The 17,366-nt window shown below is 38.7% G+C and overlaps 3 protein-coding genes across 3 annotated transcripts; all 3 read right to left on the bottom strand.

Moving 5' to 3' along the window:
• Nucleotides 1-4,983: 4,983 nt before the first annotated feature.
• On the bottom strand, nt 4,984-7,342 carry LOC125226795 (mite allergen Der p 3-like). Its single transcript, XM_048130897.1, has 3 exons — nt 6,898-7,342; nt 5,686-5,828; nt 4,984-5,274 (listed from the first exon to the last, which is right to left on the bottom strand). Exons 1-3 carry the CDS (start codon nt 7,045-7,047, stop codon nt 5,115-5,117), a joined length of 453 nt encoding a protein of 150 aa, XP_047986854.1. The 5' UTR covers nt 7,048-7,342; the 3' UTR covers nt 4,984-5,114.
• Nucleotides 7,343-8,241: 899 nt separating this feature from the next.
• LOC125226794 (mite allergen Der p 3-like) lies at nt 8,242-11,204 on the bottom strand. Its single transcript, XM_048130896.1, has 3 exons — nt 10,760-11,204; nt 9,732-9,874; nt 8,242-8,425 (listed from the first exon to the last, which is right to left on the bottom strand). The coding sequence occupies exons 1-3, from the start codon at nt 10,907-10,909 to the stop codon at nt 8,266-8,268; spliced, it is 453 nt and encodes a 150-aa protein (XP_047986853.1). The 5' UTR covers nt 10,910-11,204; the 3' UTR covers nt 8,242-8,265.
• A 2,659-nt stretch (nt 11,205-13,863) lies between these two features.
• LOC125226854 (trypsin eta-like) lies at nt 13,864-16,526 on the bottom strand. The gene is made up of 4 exons (XM_048130988.1): nt 16,296-16,526; nt 15,861-16,051; nt 14,897-15,042; nt 13,864-14,104 (listed from the first exon to the last, which is right to left on the bottom strand). The coding sequence occupies exons 1-4, from the start codon at nt 16,339-16,341 to the stop codon at nt 13,903-13,905; spliced, it is 585 nt and encodes a 194-aa protein (XP_047986945.1). The 5' UTR covers nt 16,342-16,526; the 3' UTR covers nt 13,864-13,902.
• Nucleotides 16,527-17,366: the final 840 nt, after the last annotated feature.

Genomic DNA, 17,366 nt, shown 5'->3' with positions numbered 1-17,366 from the left:
TAAATATAAATCGGTTCATCCGTTCGGGAGCTACGATGCCACCGACATAGACACACACAGACAGATAGACGTCACAGGTTAAAAAACAGACAGACGGACAGACGGACAGACGGACAGACGGACAGACGGACAGACGGACAGACGGACAGACGGACAGACGGACAGACGGACAGACGGACAGACAGACAGACAGACAGACAGACAGACAGACACGTCAAACTTATAACACCCCGACGTTTTTGCGTCGGGGGTTAAAAATGAGGTGTAAAATACCTCTACATTCGGCTAAGTATTCTAAGTACAACGGACGCTTCTCGCTCGTTAGCTCGTAATGAGGTGGTCATATTTACGACCCCACCTATCGCTTGTCGGGATTCGATCCACATTACCCACCTTGTAATTTACTGGTAACTAACGGTTATTACATTGCGACAACTTAACAACGGCCGCTGGAGCTTGCGCGTAGGTAGGTATACGCATAAACTTAACAATAAGAATAAGTAAGTACCTACAGTATACATAATCTACATATTCCTTCCATTTGTGCTTAGTCGATTGCCATTAAGTGCGCCATTTGGACATTTTCATATAGTAATAAAGTTGTTATAAATAAATTCAGTTAATTTACAATGCAAGTGCGGAAAAGACAAAGTTCGAAACGAGTGACGTTAAACTAAAATACAACCGAAGGGCGACTTCCTTTCACTTCTTCTCCTTTACTATTTTTCTGGACTCGGCTCAGACACGAGCTACCACAGAAGACCCCTTGCGCAATATAATACCAAAATTGACACTCTGCTCCTCCGCAAACATTATCTAGGTCACTGCAGCTCCGTGGTAGCCCCAACAGAACCCTAAACTTCTCAAATTCGCTGTTCCCGCTGCTTAAACCCACAGGCCGCATGTAAGTATGAAAATAGCTTAAAACATCACTATCCTCCTTGCGTTATTATCCCGGAATTCGGCAGGGAAGGCTCATGGGAAGGGTCGACTGCTTTGACAACTAATCTCAAGGCAAAATTGCTTTAATAAAGTAATCTTTACAGGCTGTAAGCATTCTGTGAACCATTGTTGGCCAGTTGTGACCAGAAAATTTCGGATGTCAAGATCTAACGGATGCCAAGCGCTTCTTACGTCTGTAAGCCGCCACCATCCGGTTAACATTTTAGTCTACCTGCCATCACTCTGTCTAAGTAGCAACATGTCCCGCCCAACTCCATTTTAGTTTGACAGTACCGAACGTGACATTTATCTTTTAAGTTACCTGTACATCAGTGTAAGATGCCTGTACATCATGTTTACCTGCTGGTAATTATGTTTTTTCCTCACTTCATTTGCCTTTATTACGTTCCTGTCGCGATACGCTCTATTACGCCCAAGATAACGATTTATGGCTAAAAAGCTAAGAGGACATTAACGATAATGCATTCTTATTCTGCTTGTTAATCATCAAGTTGAGTGGATCATTTGTATACTTAATAGTCACGCGATTGTGTTTCCTTCAGTAAAACTGGATCAAAAATGACTAATTCTTCGGGAGAAGATTTTTTTTTAAAGGGTTGCCAAATTTTACCGCATTGAGCCTACAGTCAACCCTCTCAACAGGCTATTTTTTCTAAGTCGCTTACCTTTACAAAGCGGAAATACCGCTGACAAGGTAATCGGTTACGCTACGACAATGAAACGCTTTGTCTTTCTGTCACTCACCGAAATCGAGGAAATATGGAGTCAGGGGACAATTGTCAGCATAGTAAAATAGGCACCTGGTGTCAACCATACCACACTCTTAATATTTACAGCATTGTGACGAACACAACTATTTCTGATTTAAACGTAAGATGGTACCAGTAAATTAACATAAGAAACACGTGCCAATCCCAAAATACACTAAACCAACGCAAGCGCACGAGTCTATTGTATTCGAGGCTTTGATCCACGATCAGCCATTACAGACAACCCAGACAAGACGGCAATATGCCCATTTGCCCAAGTCAGACGAGTGTTACTTGCATCATGAATTCTTGAAATACGAGAGACATTTTTCGTATTGGACACACTATTTTTTTAAATCTGGCAGTGTTATCTATATATCTATATAGTGTCTGGCAATAGTACATTTGCAGGGACATATATAATGGGGAGGAGGTTCAGGGGCTGTTACCCTCCCCTTAGGACTTGACGAGTCACCAAACTCTATGCGACGCTGACAGAAAACTGTCCTAAGTAGTTCTTTCTCTGTAATGCAAGTCTTGGAAAATTTAAAGAACTCAGTAACTGGATTTGGGTATTAAAAGAAAAAAATCACAGAAATTAAAAAAATGTGCAAAGCACGTACACGTTTTCTTGTAGAAATCGGAGTTGGGAAGTTTTTATCCATGAAAAAAAAGAAAAGGTCTTTCCACCACACCAACTGGTAAAGGCTTATTTTGCTATTCGAAAACAGATAGAAAAATTGCATTTTATCCACAAGAGTGCAAAGTAATTTCATACAAATTTTAACTTGATGTGTTAAGCGGACTGGTAAAATTTACCTCTAAATTATGATTTTTAATAATAAATATTGAATAGATTGATGGATTTGATTTAGTTTGATGTTTTATAGTCAGTATTTTTGTGTTTCACTCGGCGGCAAAGTTTGTTTAACCTTCGTGCCTTGAAACCCTCGCAATTCTCAGGTATCAATATTGGCACGTGCGGTTAAACAACAACTTCTCCCCCCTGTAAAACAAATAACTATTTTATCAGAAATTTGTACTTTACATAGTTACTGGGTATTATTTTGGTGGTTGAGCTTTAGAGTCGGATTCTACGAAAGTAAGTCTGTGATTCCGCCATAACCATACAAAATATGGTATCTAATCTCGCAAGCAATGTTCCCTACGAAAATTGCGAACAATATTACGGACAATATTGTTTTATGGACCCGCCCACAGTTGTCCTATTAAGACTGCATGTTTTTGTGTACGTACTATGGATGTTACTCCGTAATGGCCCCCCCGAGTAGCCATTTGAATGGACAAATTGTGTTCTTGTTTCTTAGTAAATAGGGAGATGTATGCGTCGTAAATGTTTAACTACAATGTAGAATGGGTTTACAATAACTTCCTACGTGGGAGAGATATACCACACGGCAGTATTTTTGCCAAGTTTACAAATAGAAGCATCCTAATCGGAATGAACACTGACTGCTATTTGAATTCTTATAAGATTTGTTTGACAGAAACACAAATTATTTCTTAGTAGATTTTTTTTTTAGTATGAATAGGTAGACGTTTGACCACGATCACACCTGTAAGCCGATCAGTAGATGCAATTCTATTGCGTAATAGGTACAGTTGTGTTCCCCTACAAATAATCATGTATATTTCGAGAGAGGCTAGAACAAAAAAAATCTACATTTTTCTGTTTTTTATACACCGTGTTTTTTTTTTGTTTTCCGTTAAATTCGACACGTCGGTTCATTATCAGGAACCATCCTGTAAGTATATATCACATTTAGTTAAATTCGTAACAAAAATATTACCGTTTTCATACATAATAAATGAATTTCTTAGCGTGAGAGATCCTTAATAATTAGGTAGATTTAAGTTAGTGTCAAGAGATTGACGGCACATGTCAAAACAAATAACATTAGGTATTGGTAAAGGCTGTCACTTAATTTTTCTCGATAACCGAACTCGATAACCGTAAATGTTAAGACGCTTGTTTCTTAGAGAAATTAATATAAAATAGTATTCGATCTGAAGAACCTTCCCTTAAAGTTAACGGAATTCAATAAAAACAGGGTGTACAACAAGTGCTCAAGTCCCAGTTAGACCTATAAGTAAAAGTAACTTTCTCTCGACAACTGTTGTCGATTGTGTTTACACAAATAAATGCCCTTACCGGGATTAGAACCCGGGACCGCGGCATAGCCGGCAGGGTCACTACCAGCCAGGCCAGGCCGGTCGTCAAAGGTCTTCTATAAGCATTCGTTAATCTTTTTTGATGATTAGATTAGGCCGAAAGGACACTATCATAGAAATATGATCATTGGCAATGGCAACATGCCGTCCTTTTTCTTCGCGTTGGAGAAAAGAGGAGGCATACAGACCTATGATCATATATTTCTGATATAGTACTTTCGACCTTAGTGCGTTTTCACACTATCCGATCCGATATCGGATCGGATAATGTGAAAACGGACTTAGTCTTGCTAATGATGAGCGCCACCTGTGCAGACACCTCTGCGTAGTCTACCTTTCAAAGAGCAGCTACCAGCAAACAGCTTGGACCGGTGGCTGACGTCCGAGGGGCGATCGGCTCAAGTATATATTATGTTGTCATAGTTGTCTTGTCTCGGCGCACAGTACAAGTTCGCAGCCTTTGGCATAGACAAGTTTGCTTGTGGAGCCCCACAAGACGCACAGTTACACAGAAGAATTGACCCCCGCATGAGGCTTTCTCACGCAGTAATTCATAATTGCAAATCAACGTGTGCGGCAGCTGCTTGCGTGAGGGGCTCTTTGTCTAGGGTACAAAATAAAACATTATTGAAATGCTAATGCGACGTCCAACTGACATCGTTAAACGCTCAGAGTTGCCAACTCGAATTTTGAATAACCCTTCCTATTTTCATTTACACATTACGAAGTTTCACTTCTTCACGCACGGGACTCCACGCACTTTTTTTTCGAGAGTATATAGTGTAAAGAATCCCGTCAAATAACAGATTGAGTTTTATGATTTTTTCATCACACCCGCACTTTAAAAGCGGCGGCGTGGCACTATTGCACGCAGGCGGAGCGTGATAGAAAAATCGTTCTCCCAAGAGAATAATGAAATTTCTTGTACCGCACTTAACTTTTTTAATTCTATTTACATATTTTTACATTGCGAGTGTGATAAAAAACATTGTGTGTAACTCGCAGAGTATGAATATTACAAACTCGTCTCTTTGGTAATATTCAACTTCCTCCCCTTGTTGCACAATGTACTATAAACATGTATAAGTTTTTTAAATTGTTTTCTTAGTCCTAAGTGATTTGTTTAATTTAATATGTAACATTCTATTTTGATTTGTTTTTTCATAATTCAAGGAAACAAAATTAAAACAGAAAATATTCAATTTCTTCCTAGTCGCATTCCAATCTTTTTGCGTTGCTCGCAACCCAGTCGTAGAAGTGTGAGACGTTGGTGTAGACCGCCATACTCCTGGAGACCTGGATGTCCTTGTATGAGTACACCCCGCAGATCGTTCTTCTTTTATATACGAGGCCGCTGCCCCCATCTCCACTACGAAAAAATATTGCAAATCTTTAATAAAATAATTATATAAAGCAGCCTAATTAGTTCCTTTGGCAAAAGCCTTCTTGTATAAGCGCAGTCGGATAATGCGTGGATATATTTCAGAGCGCTTGCGGATTTGCAAGTAGTAAATTTTTCCGAAAAATGTATGAATTATCCGGATCTCAATATATCAATGCAAATTTGAAATGTGCTAATTAAACCCTATCAAATGATATACAACATGTCGTCCTAACTTTTTTTTCATTTTTTTGAGGGCGCCATGTTTTCTTTGCGGTGACGTAGATACATTATAACTTAAGATACATTATAACTTGACAATGGGAACAATGAGAGACCCCTTCATAGACCTGACAAAGATCTCCTAGGTTTCACGAGGACCTAGGAAAGCAAATTTACCTAGAAACGAAGTCCTTGCCTTTTTCTTCTCCACCGCAAAGAGTCCCTTCGGGAAGATTATATAACACTGCATCGCATTCTTTTCGGGTCCACATTTCTTGAACTACGCTTTTTAACATTTTCATATCTTTGAATTTCGTTTCCTAAAAAAAAGTTTAATTACGTTTTCACTTTCTTACAAAAGTAAAACTTACATATTGTGATGTTAAACTTACGTAAATGTCACTTTTCTGTCACCTTTGTTGCTAACAACATGTATTATGTGTATTATACCTATCAGAATTTCGCGCACTGAGAATTAGTATAATTATTATACTTACTATAAGTAAACAATGATTGAAATTTTTGAGTTTAACGCAAACGAACCGTTATCATCATCAGTTAAAGTTAATGTTAATAGCGTCGTTCACCGTTGTCATCAACATCGAATTTCCTGGTAAGATGTTTGTAGTAACTGCCTCTGTTTGGCCGATAACGCGACTGATGAAAAAATGTGTTTTAGATGGAGACAAATTTGTCAGACATCGTATATTAGCATAGACCTTGCATGAAACTCCATTTTTGAAATTATTATAGTTGTCTACAGAGAAGTATAATGAAATATTATAGTTTATGACACTGTTTAATCTGTGGTATCCTAATTGACAGATTAAAAATTGATTTTAAATCAGAATGCACAATATTCACCAGCAATTCCCGTTAAGTATTTGGATCACGTCTCCGATTTGGATAAATATTGGTAGGCTGATAGAGTCCATGATACTGAGCAAGATCCACTAGGTTTCCCAAAGTGTCCTAAGTTGATTGAGTATGAAATTTTCCTTTTTTGTTACCGAAAATGTACAGAAATCTGGTAACAAAAAGAAAGGTTCCATACAAACTACATAGGACATTTTGGGAAATCTGATGGAAGATGCTCAGCATCATGGACTCTATCAACAACAACAACAACAACATACAATCACGCCTGTATCCCATATAGGGGTAGGCAGAACACATGAAACTACTAAAGTTTCAGTGCCACTCTTGGCAATTAAGGGGTTGTAAGAAAACGAAACTGTGTCATTGCAGTGACAGGTTGCCAGCCTGTCGCATACGCCACAATTTAACCCATCAGCCCACCAATTGGACTCTATCAGCCCACCAATTTTTATCGAAATCGGAGACGTAATCCAAGTGTACAAACTTAACGGGAATTACTCTCACACGTACTTCGACTACTCCCCATCCGGCCAATTCTGCTTTCCGTGTGTCCAATTTTTCCAAAATCCACCACTCCACCATTACCAATCGCTTCACATTTGCATTAAACTTCAGCGACTGCTTTAGCTTACACAGAGCTATGTCGTAACTCATGGTCATCTCGTCCCATTTGTTATGCACCTTATACTCTGCGACGCGGTGAACTAAACCCTCGTATTTGTTAACGTGACCAAACGAAGCTGTTATCTCGTAGAATTCGTTAAGCGCGAAACAGTTCGCGGCGGTTATCAATATATTTTGGTTCAGAATAGACGAGCCACATCCAAATTTGTTGTCAACGCTCGTGAAGGACAAAAATCCGACCCAAGGGACCTCAGAGATATTTCGGACATAATCACCCCCGACTATGAAGCCTTCAAATTTCCCTGATACAATTTTAAAAATGTATATTAGAACGAAAAGTCTGACGGCCATGGTTGCTTAGAGTAATCTAGATTTATTGGTTGCTTATCAATTGACGATGAGTTAAAACCTTAATTAGTTGGGTTGATTATAAAAAAAAGTGATGAAACTGTAATTACTACCTACTTAAAAAAACGCTCATTGACAGCGGTAAACGCTCTGAGTTGCCAACTCGAATTTTGAATAACCCTTAATATTTTCTATCCACATCATTATGGTTCACTTCTTCACGCATGGGACTCCACGCACTTTTTGCATAGTCTGTCGGTAGATGGCGCTAGACGTCACCCCAAGACGTGTGTACAAAAGGAAAGGCATGGAAAGATTTGCGAAGTCCGGCGTGGCTTCCGTAGCTCAATTGGTAAGAGCATTGCACGGATTGCAAAAATGGTGCGGGTTCAAGTCCCGCCGGAAGCGTAAATTTTTCCATTTTTTCCTTTAATATAAAAATGTTTAGAATCGTTAGCAGACGTTTATGCTAAATAAAAATTAAATTGAGTTTTATGGTATTTTTCGTCACACCCGCACTTTAAATGTGCTATTGCACGCCGACGGAGCGTGAGTTATAGAAACGTCGTTCTTCCAAGGGAATAATGAAATGTTTTGTACCGTACTTAACTTTTTTAATTCTATTTACATACTTTTACATTGCGAGTGTGATGAAAAACATTGTGTGTAACTCGGAGAGTATGAATATTACTAACTCGAGTCTTTAAATCGCTACGGCAAGCCGTCGCGATTTAACTTACTCTCGTTAGTAATACTCAACTTCCTCCCCATGTTTCACAATGTAAGTACTAATAACATATATAAGTTTTTTGTTTTCTTAGTCGTAAATAATTTGTTTAATTTAATATATTAACGTACTACATATTTTGATTTGTTTTGTCATAATTCAAGGAAACATAATTCTTCCTAGTCGCATTCCAGTCTTTTTACGTTGCTCGCAACCCAATCGTAGAAGTGTGAGACGTTGGTGTAGACCGCCATACTCCTTGAGACCTGGATGTCCTTGTATGAGTACACCCCGCAGATCGTTCTTCTTTTAAATACGAGGCCGCTGCCCCCATCTCCACTACGAAAAAATATTGCAAATCTTTAATAAAATAATTATATAAATCAGCCAAATTAGTTCCTTTGGCAAAAGCCTTCTTGTGTAAGCGCAGTCGGATAATGCGTGGATAAATAACCGAATTGATAATGGGCTTGCGGATTTGCAAGTAGTCAATTTTTCCGAAAGTTTATGAATTATGCGGTGTAATCAAGTAAAGCTGAGAATTAAAGCTAACAATATGTACCTACATATAAATGTGCTAATTAAGCCCTATCAAATGATATACAACATGTCGTCCTAACGTTTTTTTTTTATTTTTTTGCTTCGTTACTTTATAACCTCTAGAGGGCGCCATGTTTTGTTTGCATATAGCCTATAACCAGCGGACGTTTAAGACGATTCGAATGACGTATCGTTTGTCAAATTCTAATGAATACTTTAGAAGTTATGAGGGAACAGATGAACATACATACATAATTCATACATACATACATACCCACATATATACCTGCATACATACCGGTCAAAGTCATAACCCTCCTTTTGCGTTGCCGTAGTCGGGTAAACAGGAAACACATATTGTTCGATGTTCGCAAAGGCAAAGGCACCTGGTGCCGTAGCCGAATGGCATTTCTGCGACACGAAACGCCACCGAAACCCCGCCGAAATGTAGTCTGGCTCTGTCGCGCCAATACGCAAGAACGATAGAGATAGATAGCTAAGAAAGAAATATTATCGTGAGCGTTTGTACATTTGGTTACTGGCGTTTCAAAAAGTACAATAACAACATAAAATACACTAGACAATTTTAGACGACTACAAAAAAGGTAAATACGTTGCTGGAAGACCCGTGTTCGATTCCTGGATATTTTACTGGTGGAAGTCGCTTTTTCTACGTACATATACAACGTGCCCTGAGTAACCCGAAAGACTTTAACCGCGTATTTTTGATGTAAAAAGAAGCCAAGAGCTTTTCTTTATAGACGGATCCCTTTGTTTGACATGTTATTCATATATTCATTATATTCATTATTTTCATTAGACATTATTCTGAACGGTTAACTTTGCGAGTTAGTTTAGGCTAGGTTTGTTTTATGGACATCCTGAAAAGTTACGCGTTTCTGAGAAAAACCATATTATGCGTAATGAAAATGTGGATGCAGAGGCCATGAATTCAAGTCTCACTCAAGGCACACATTTTCCACCTTTAAAATTCTAAGCTCTCTTGAAACATTATAACTTAAGACTATGGGAACAATGAGAGACCCCTTCATAGACCTGACAAAGATCTCCTAGGTCTCACGAGGACCAAGGAAAGCAAATTTACCTAGAAACGAAGTCCTTGCCTTTTTCTTCTCCACCGCAAAGAGTCCCTTCGGGGAGATTATATAACACTGCATCGCATTCTTTTCGGGTCCACATTTCTTGAACTACGCTTTTTAACATTTTCATATCTTTGAATTTAATTTCCTGAAAAAAAAGTTTAATTACGTTTTCACTTTCTTACAAAAGTAAAAGTTACATATTGTGATATTAAACTTACGTAAATGTCACTTTTCTGTCACCTTTGTTGCTAACGACATGTATTATGTGTACCTATCAGAATTTCGCGCACTGAGAATTAGTATACTTATTATACTTACTATAAGTAAACAAGTACAATGCCAATGATTGAAATTTTTGAGTTTAACGCAGACGAACCATTATCATCATCAGTTAAAGTTAATGTTAATAGCGTCGTTCACCGTTGTCATCAACATCGAATTTCCTGGTAAGATGTTTGTAGTAACTGCCTCTGTTTGGCCGATAACGCGACTGATAAAAAAATGTGTTTTAGATGGAGACAAATTTGTCAGACATGGTAAATTAGCATAGACCTTGCATGAAACTCCATTTTTTAATTTATTATAGTTGTCTACAGATATTATAGTTTATGACACTGTTTAGTCTATGGTATGCTAATTGACAGATTAAAGTCGACGAGTAGAAAAAATTGATTTTAAATCAGAATGCACAATATTCACCAGCAATTCCCGTTAAGTATGTATATTTGGATCACGTCTCCGATTTGGATGAAAATTGGTAGGCTGATAAAATCCATGATGCTGAGCAAGATCCACTAGGTTTCCCAAAATTTCCTAGGTTGATTGAGTATGAAACTTTCCTTTTTTGTCACCGAAAATGTATTGAATCTGTTAACAAAAAAGGAAGGTTTCATACAAACTACATAGGACATTTTGGGAAACCTAGTGGATCTTGCTCAGCATCATGGACACTATCAGCCTACCAATTTTTATCAAAATCGGAGACGTAATCCAAATGTACAAACTTAACGGGAATTGCTCTCACACGTACTTCGACTACTCCCCATCCGGCCAATTCTGCTTTCCGTGTGTCCAATTTTTCCGACAACCACCCCTGAACCATTGCCAATCGCTTCACATTTGCATTGAACTTCAGGGACTGCTTTAGCTTACACAGAGCTATGTCGTAACTCATGGTCATCTCGTCCCATTTGTTATGCACCTTATACTCTGCGACGCGGTGAACTAAACCCTCGTATTTGTTAACGTGACCAAACGAAGCTGTTATCTCGTAGAATTCGTTAAGCGCGAAACAGTTCGCGGCGGTTATCAATATATTTTGGTTCAGAATAGACGAGCCACATCCAAATTTGTTGTCAACGCTCGTGAAGGACAAAAATCCGACCCAAGGGACCTCAGAGATATTTCGGACATAATCACCCCCGACTATGAAGCCTTCAAATTTCCCTGATACAATTTTAAAAATGTATATTAGAACGAAAAGTCTGACGGCCATGGTTGCTTAGAGTAATCTAGATTTATTGGTTGCTTATCAACCGACGACGAGTTGAAACTTAATTAGTTAGTTATAAACAGAGAAGAATCTGTAATTACTACCTACCGTTTATTCGCACGAAAAGGTTTGCGTCTTCTCTGCGAACTGCTAAGGAGTGGAACATGACTCTTCTGTATTCCCGGTTGAGTACAATCTGGGTGTACTTATACAGGCCAAGAGTGAATAGGCTATTACTGAACCAGCTTCGGCGTTGTCGTCACTTTCCATCAGGTGCGACTAAGGTCGATCACTGGGTACGTAGCCGAATGATACAAACGCTCACGAAACGAAACGCTCGTATATATCTATCTCTATCGCTCGTGCGTATTGGCGTGACAGAGTCAGACTAACTTTCGCGGCGTTTCGTTTTCGTTTCGCTTCGCAGAAATGCCATTCGGCTACGGCACCTGGTCTATAATATAATTACAAAAACAGTGTGTGGAGCCCATTAATAATAAAAAAAAAGTGTAACTTCATAACATAATATTGTCTTCGGTTACCGCGATAGTTACTCATGAAATAAAACTATGGAAACGGATTAAATCGCGTCTAATGAATTTAAAATACATCCCGACGTTTCGAACCACCGGCTTGGGATCCAGTAGTACATCTGATAATGGAACAAGCACGACAAAGGCTGTGAGGCATTTGTGTTGTATGGTGTTGGACATTTGCAGTTTGTTTCTTTGTCAATTTTGTGTAGATTAATTGGTTAATTATTTTTTAACAGAGTAATGGTAAAATTTTTTGAATATTGTATAACTAGCTTTATTAATAGTGTGTGAACCTGCCTTAGAAATCTATATTATTTGTGGTCATGGTTCGTTAATATTTCTTGTAAGTGGGTAGCTTTTGCACATTTTAATTTTTCCTCAGTCACCCGTTGACCACGAACGCTGTAAAGAGTTCGAAACGTCGGGATGTATTTTAAATTCATTATACGCGATTTAATCCGTTTCCATAGTTTTATTTCATTCATAACATAACCTCAAAAATATTTTGTCAAGTGACCATCACGTTGCTATTTGCTCAAATCATTTTGAATTCTATCTAAATATAACACACACATACAATATAACGCAAACACGGGTCGCTAATAGTTAATTAATAAATATTAATAATGCTAGTTAATGAGTTATTTACGAAGCGAGATCGCTAAGATGGCGCTCGAACCAGAAGTGCCACATTCCAACCATTTTGTCAAGTGACCATCAATCAAGCTTTCGCTGTTAGATAAGTACTTACGTCTATCTACTTAAATATAAAACACACACATTCCAACCAACCATTCCACCATTCAAAACCATTCTGTAGGCATTTTGTTCAATCACTGACTGACTGAATTTAAGTGAATGAATGGAATAAGTGAGTCGCGCTAAGAGCGCAACGACACTGACAAAATGTTACGCGCTGAGTGAGCGGCATTTCACACAACGTAACAATGACTGAGTGTTGCGCGCTGTCAGTTGGAAGTCGCATTAGAATGTTTACATCAATAAAAATATTTTTTAAGAAAAAAAACCGCCGCTTTTGGGGTTCTGGTGAAAGGTACTTGCGAATGTTGGATAATGTAGAAATGTGTAGATATTTTTTAGAACTGCTTTTAATGTGTAAATCTTTGATTATTTGATGGAAACACAAATGATTATACGTATACCGTTAAGGTTTGAAGAGTTTCCTCAATTACTCATGAATCCGATATCCGAGTATAAGAAATCGAGCTTGACAAAATTTGAAAACTCAATGTGTAAGCATAACAAAGAGAATTAATCTCCTAACAAATAAATGTGGCTGTTCTGAACTTAAATGCATGCTGTTCCTATAAAAATACGAAAGTCACTATAAGTGTGCCGTTCAGATTTGAGGAGTTCCGTTCTGATCCTCATCAGAAGTGCCACTGCACCAAATGTCACTGTTCTGAACGTAAACAAACGAAAAGTTCTTGCTCACGGCTTCGCTCGCGTTAGCAAGAGACAAAAAGTAGCATATGTCACTCTCCATCCCTTCAACTATCTCCACTTAAAAAATCACGTCAAGTCGTCGCTCCATTTGATGCATTCTTTTTTTTATTTACAATGGGCTTACTCATGGCCAGGGACTAGCCAAAGGTGAGCTATCATGGAGTGAGCTCGCCCAGAAGATGCCTGTTCACCCTAGATTTGAAGGTTGCCGGGTTATACGAGCTCGGAAATATAGAGCTGCAAAGAATTCCACTCCTTGGCTGAGAGAGAGTTATATGTATTCTTATCGGTAGATGCCACTATACGTCACCTTAAGTCCGTTTTCACATTATCCGATCCGATATCGGAAGTCGGAAGGATTTTAATAGAAAAAATCCAAGATGGCGCCTGTAATGTATTGGGTATCGGTCCGACATCCGACATCAGATCGGATACCTAATGTGAAAACGCACTAAGGCTAAGAATTGAGGGAAAGCATGGAAAATTTGCACACATCCAGCTGACCTCCGTGGTTCAGTAGGTCGGAGTGGCTGTACGACCACCGGCGGTAGCAGGTTCGAGTCTTGCCGGAGGTGTGACTTTTCCTTTAATTTAAAAAATATTTAGTTTCGTAAATGATTCTGCATGGTAAAAAATAAGTTTGATACTTAATATAATTTAATAATAATCACAAGTTGACTATCCATTCTTCTTAGTAGTATTTTTTTTAGTATTACACCTTTTACAGCATACTAACAGTTTTGATTCGCGCACGATCCAATCGTAGTAGTATGAGGTATCCGTATAGACGACGATGCTGCGAGAGAACTTCTTGTTTTTGAACGATACTATACCAATGAGCACTTTGTTGTTGATGAGGAGACCGCTCCCTGAGTCGCCTCTGAAAAAAAATGCGTAAGTAAAGAGCTTAGGCCCACTGCACTCGCACCAACCACTTAACTCAGGGTTAGTGGGCTGTCAACTGTCAAATTCTATATAAAATGGAGGGTTGACCCTCGGGTTAACCCTCCATTTTCGTTGGTGCACGTGGCTCTTAGTCACCACACCAACTGGTAAAGGCTCTCTGGACTCTTCAATAACCTAACCACAACATTAAACTTTTAAGCCCCCGACACAGTGGACCGATTTTTATGAAGCATGGCTAAGAACACTCCTGACTAACTCAGCTTTCAAACAAAGAAAACGAAATCTAAATCGGTTTATCCGTTCGGGAGCTACGATGCCACAGACAGAAGCACAGACAAACAGACGGACAGATAGACAGATAGACAGATAGACAGACAGACAGACAGACAAACAGACAGACAGACACGTCAAACTTATAAACACCCCGTCGCGTCGGGGCTTAAAAACTGATAGCGAAGTGAAAAGTAATTTCTTTTCATACAGATTTCAACTTAATGTCTTAAGCTGGCTGTTAAAAACCTTTGAAAACGATGATTTTTAATCATGTTTCCTGAATTTGTTGATTTGATTTAGTTTGATGTTTAATTAGTATTTTATTAGAGTTGGCGAAAAATGTTGTGTTTCACTCGGTGGAAAAGTTTGCTTAACGTACGTACCTTGAAACCCTCGCTACGCACGCGGTTCAGTATTGGAATCCTTCGCTAGCTCAGGTATCAATACTGACACGTACGGTTAAACAAGAACTATGTCCACATGTAATACCTGCCTGGAAGCAAAATTCCTTGTAGCATTAGGTTTACCCCCACAAATCGTTCCGTTGGGTGCCATTTCGACGAGTTGTTTGCACTTCTTATTAGGCCATAGTCTCTGTTTTGCATGTTTTAGCTGGACTGATTCTAAGTAGTCAACTTCCTGAGAAAAGAGTTTTGAATGATTCACGGTTATTTTCATTAGACTTATATTGACCTCCTGAGAAAAAAAAAAATGTTTTTACCACACCAACTGGTAAACGCTTACGTTCTTTCGAATAGCTCGAAAAAATAGCAAATAAGCATTTTATTCACGAGAGTGCAAAGTAATTTCATACCAATTTTAACTTGATCTTGAGCTGGCAAGTATAATTTACCTATAAATGATGATTTTGAAACAAAAATATTGAATACATTGATTGGTTAGATTTAGTTTTAATATATTTTATAGACAGTATTTTGTTCGTGTTGGTGTGGCAGGTGAAAAAATTTGTGTTTCACTCGGCGGCAAAGTTTGTTTAACCTTCGTGCCTTGAAACCCTCGTAACGTTCAAGATTCCACTTCTCGAACCACTCGCTACGCTGGTGGTTAAATATTGGAGGGGCCATTGTAAAAACGGAGGTTCAAAAATTGTAAACCTATCTCGAGAGATGGCAGTCAGATTTATACCTACCACACTATGCCCCTCGCGCTGCCCTTCGCGATGCTCCTCGCACTGCCGCGATGTTGCTTTTTCCGGCCACACACTGCCCTACTCGTGCGATTATCGCACTAGGTTGTTGTTGATGTTGTTGTCCGACTCGCGCCAAAAAAAAACTGACAAAATAGGGAGCGGTGGGCATGATGAGGTGCATGACGAGTAGCGAGGCCACACTATTATGCCTCTGCCTACTTCCCTCGTTACTTCCTAACGCTGCTCGTGAAGTGTGTGGCGAGCTGGCGAGGTATAATACGAATAACGAGAACAACAATTGACGTACTTCATAAGCGCCCCAACCAGTCAAGACAGCTGTTTGCGCCTTCGGTGGAGTCCTCATCAGAAGGACCCGTTTCACCGCCTTCCCAAAAGTGAGTGCCTTCTTCAGTTTACATAAAGCTATGTCGTAACTGGGGTGAAGCCATTTGTCGTGCTGCTTATACTTTTCGACTAGATACGGGTCTCCTTGCTCAACTAGAAATATAAACAAGGACGTTTATAATCAGACAAAGCCCATACAAAAAAGCTTATCCCTGGAATGTATTGGCCTTTTAGGCTTAAAACTAGATGGCGCTGTTTCGCAGCCTAGAAGTGGCCAAAATTATATTTTCCCCAAATAATTTTGCGTTTTTATTTTTTATAAGAACAAATGGCATGCTTCTTTATTTTAATATCATGATAATCATGTCCTAATCAAACAACTAAAAAAATAAAATACCTATTACACTTCCCACAGACGCTATTATTTCCTTAGAGTCGTCCATGCAATGCGCTGCAGTTATTAAAATCACTTGGTTCAATATAGATGCCCCACATAAAATATAATCATCACCCGATTTAGTAGACTGTTCTATCGCCAGAGAAGCAACATGAGGGTATTCCTTTATAGAATCTACATAATCACCACCAACTATGAAACCTTCGATTTCTCCTACTACGGATTTGAGAAGCTGCAGAGCAACAACTCCTATTGCTATTAATGCCATTATTACTACTTTAAGTAGACTAGTTTTCCAATTGCTTATCAATTAAGCAAGCTATTGTTATTTGTCACGGATTAATGACTTATGACGATAATATAGGTAGATAAGGTAATTAAAAATAAGCTTCTCAAAAAAAAAACATGGAGTCTCTCCGCGCGGAAGAAGTAAAACTTCATAACATTACCTCAAAAACATTTTGTCAAGTGACCATCACGTTTTTGCCTTTAGTTACGTCCATATTTTTACTGTATTAAATATTTTACATTGCTATTTGCTCAAATAGTTTTGTACTCGATCTAAATAATATATACTTAACACACGCACACTAAGCGAGACCGCTAAGATGGCGCTCGAACCAGAAGTCACTCATTCCAACCATTTTGTCAAGTGATCATCACGTTTTCGCGTTTAGTTACTCGCTATTTTATCTAAATATAAAACACACACATTCCAACTAACCATTCCACCATTCAAAACCATTCTGAGTGAATGAGTGAGTCGCGTTGGGCGAATGTTACGCGCACTGACAGAATATTACGCGCTGAGTGAGCGGTATTTCACGCAAAATAACAATGACTGACTGTTACGCGCTTCAGTTGGAAGTCGTATTAGAAGTTTAACTTCAAAAATGTCTACTAGCTTATTGAACATTGCACATGTTTCACTGTCAAAACAATAAACATTGTCACAAACTTATCTTACATTATTCGTTAAGTGCACTACTGGTCTAACCCTCATGTTGTAAGCTATGCTATATCACATCTTACGGAGTCAAAAAATAGTTCTAAAGGCTCCCAGTGAGGTAG

Source organism: Leguminivora glycinivorella, chromosome 6, assembly GCF_023078275.1.
Source record: "Leguminivora glycinivorella isolate SPB_JAAS2020 chromosome 6, LegGlyc_1.1, whole genome shotgun sequence".
Taxonomy (NCBI): domain Eukaryota; kingdom Metazoa; phylum Arthropoda; class Insecta; order Lepidoptera; family Tortricidae; genus Leguminivora; species Leguminivora glycinivorella.
The sequence above is the reverse complement of the archived record's forward strand: the minus strand, read 5'-3'. Positions and strand labels throughout refer to the sequence as shown.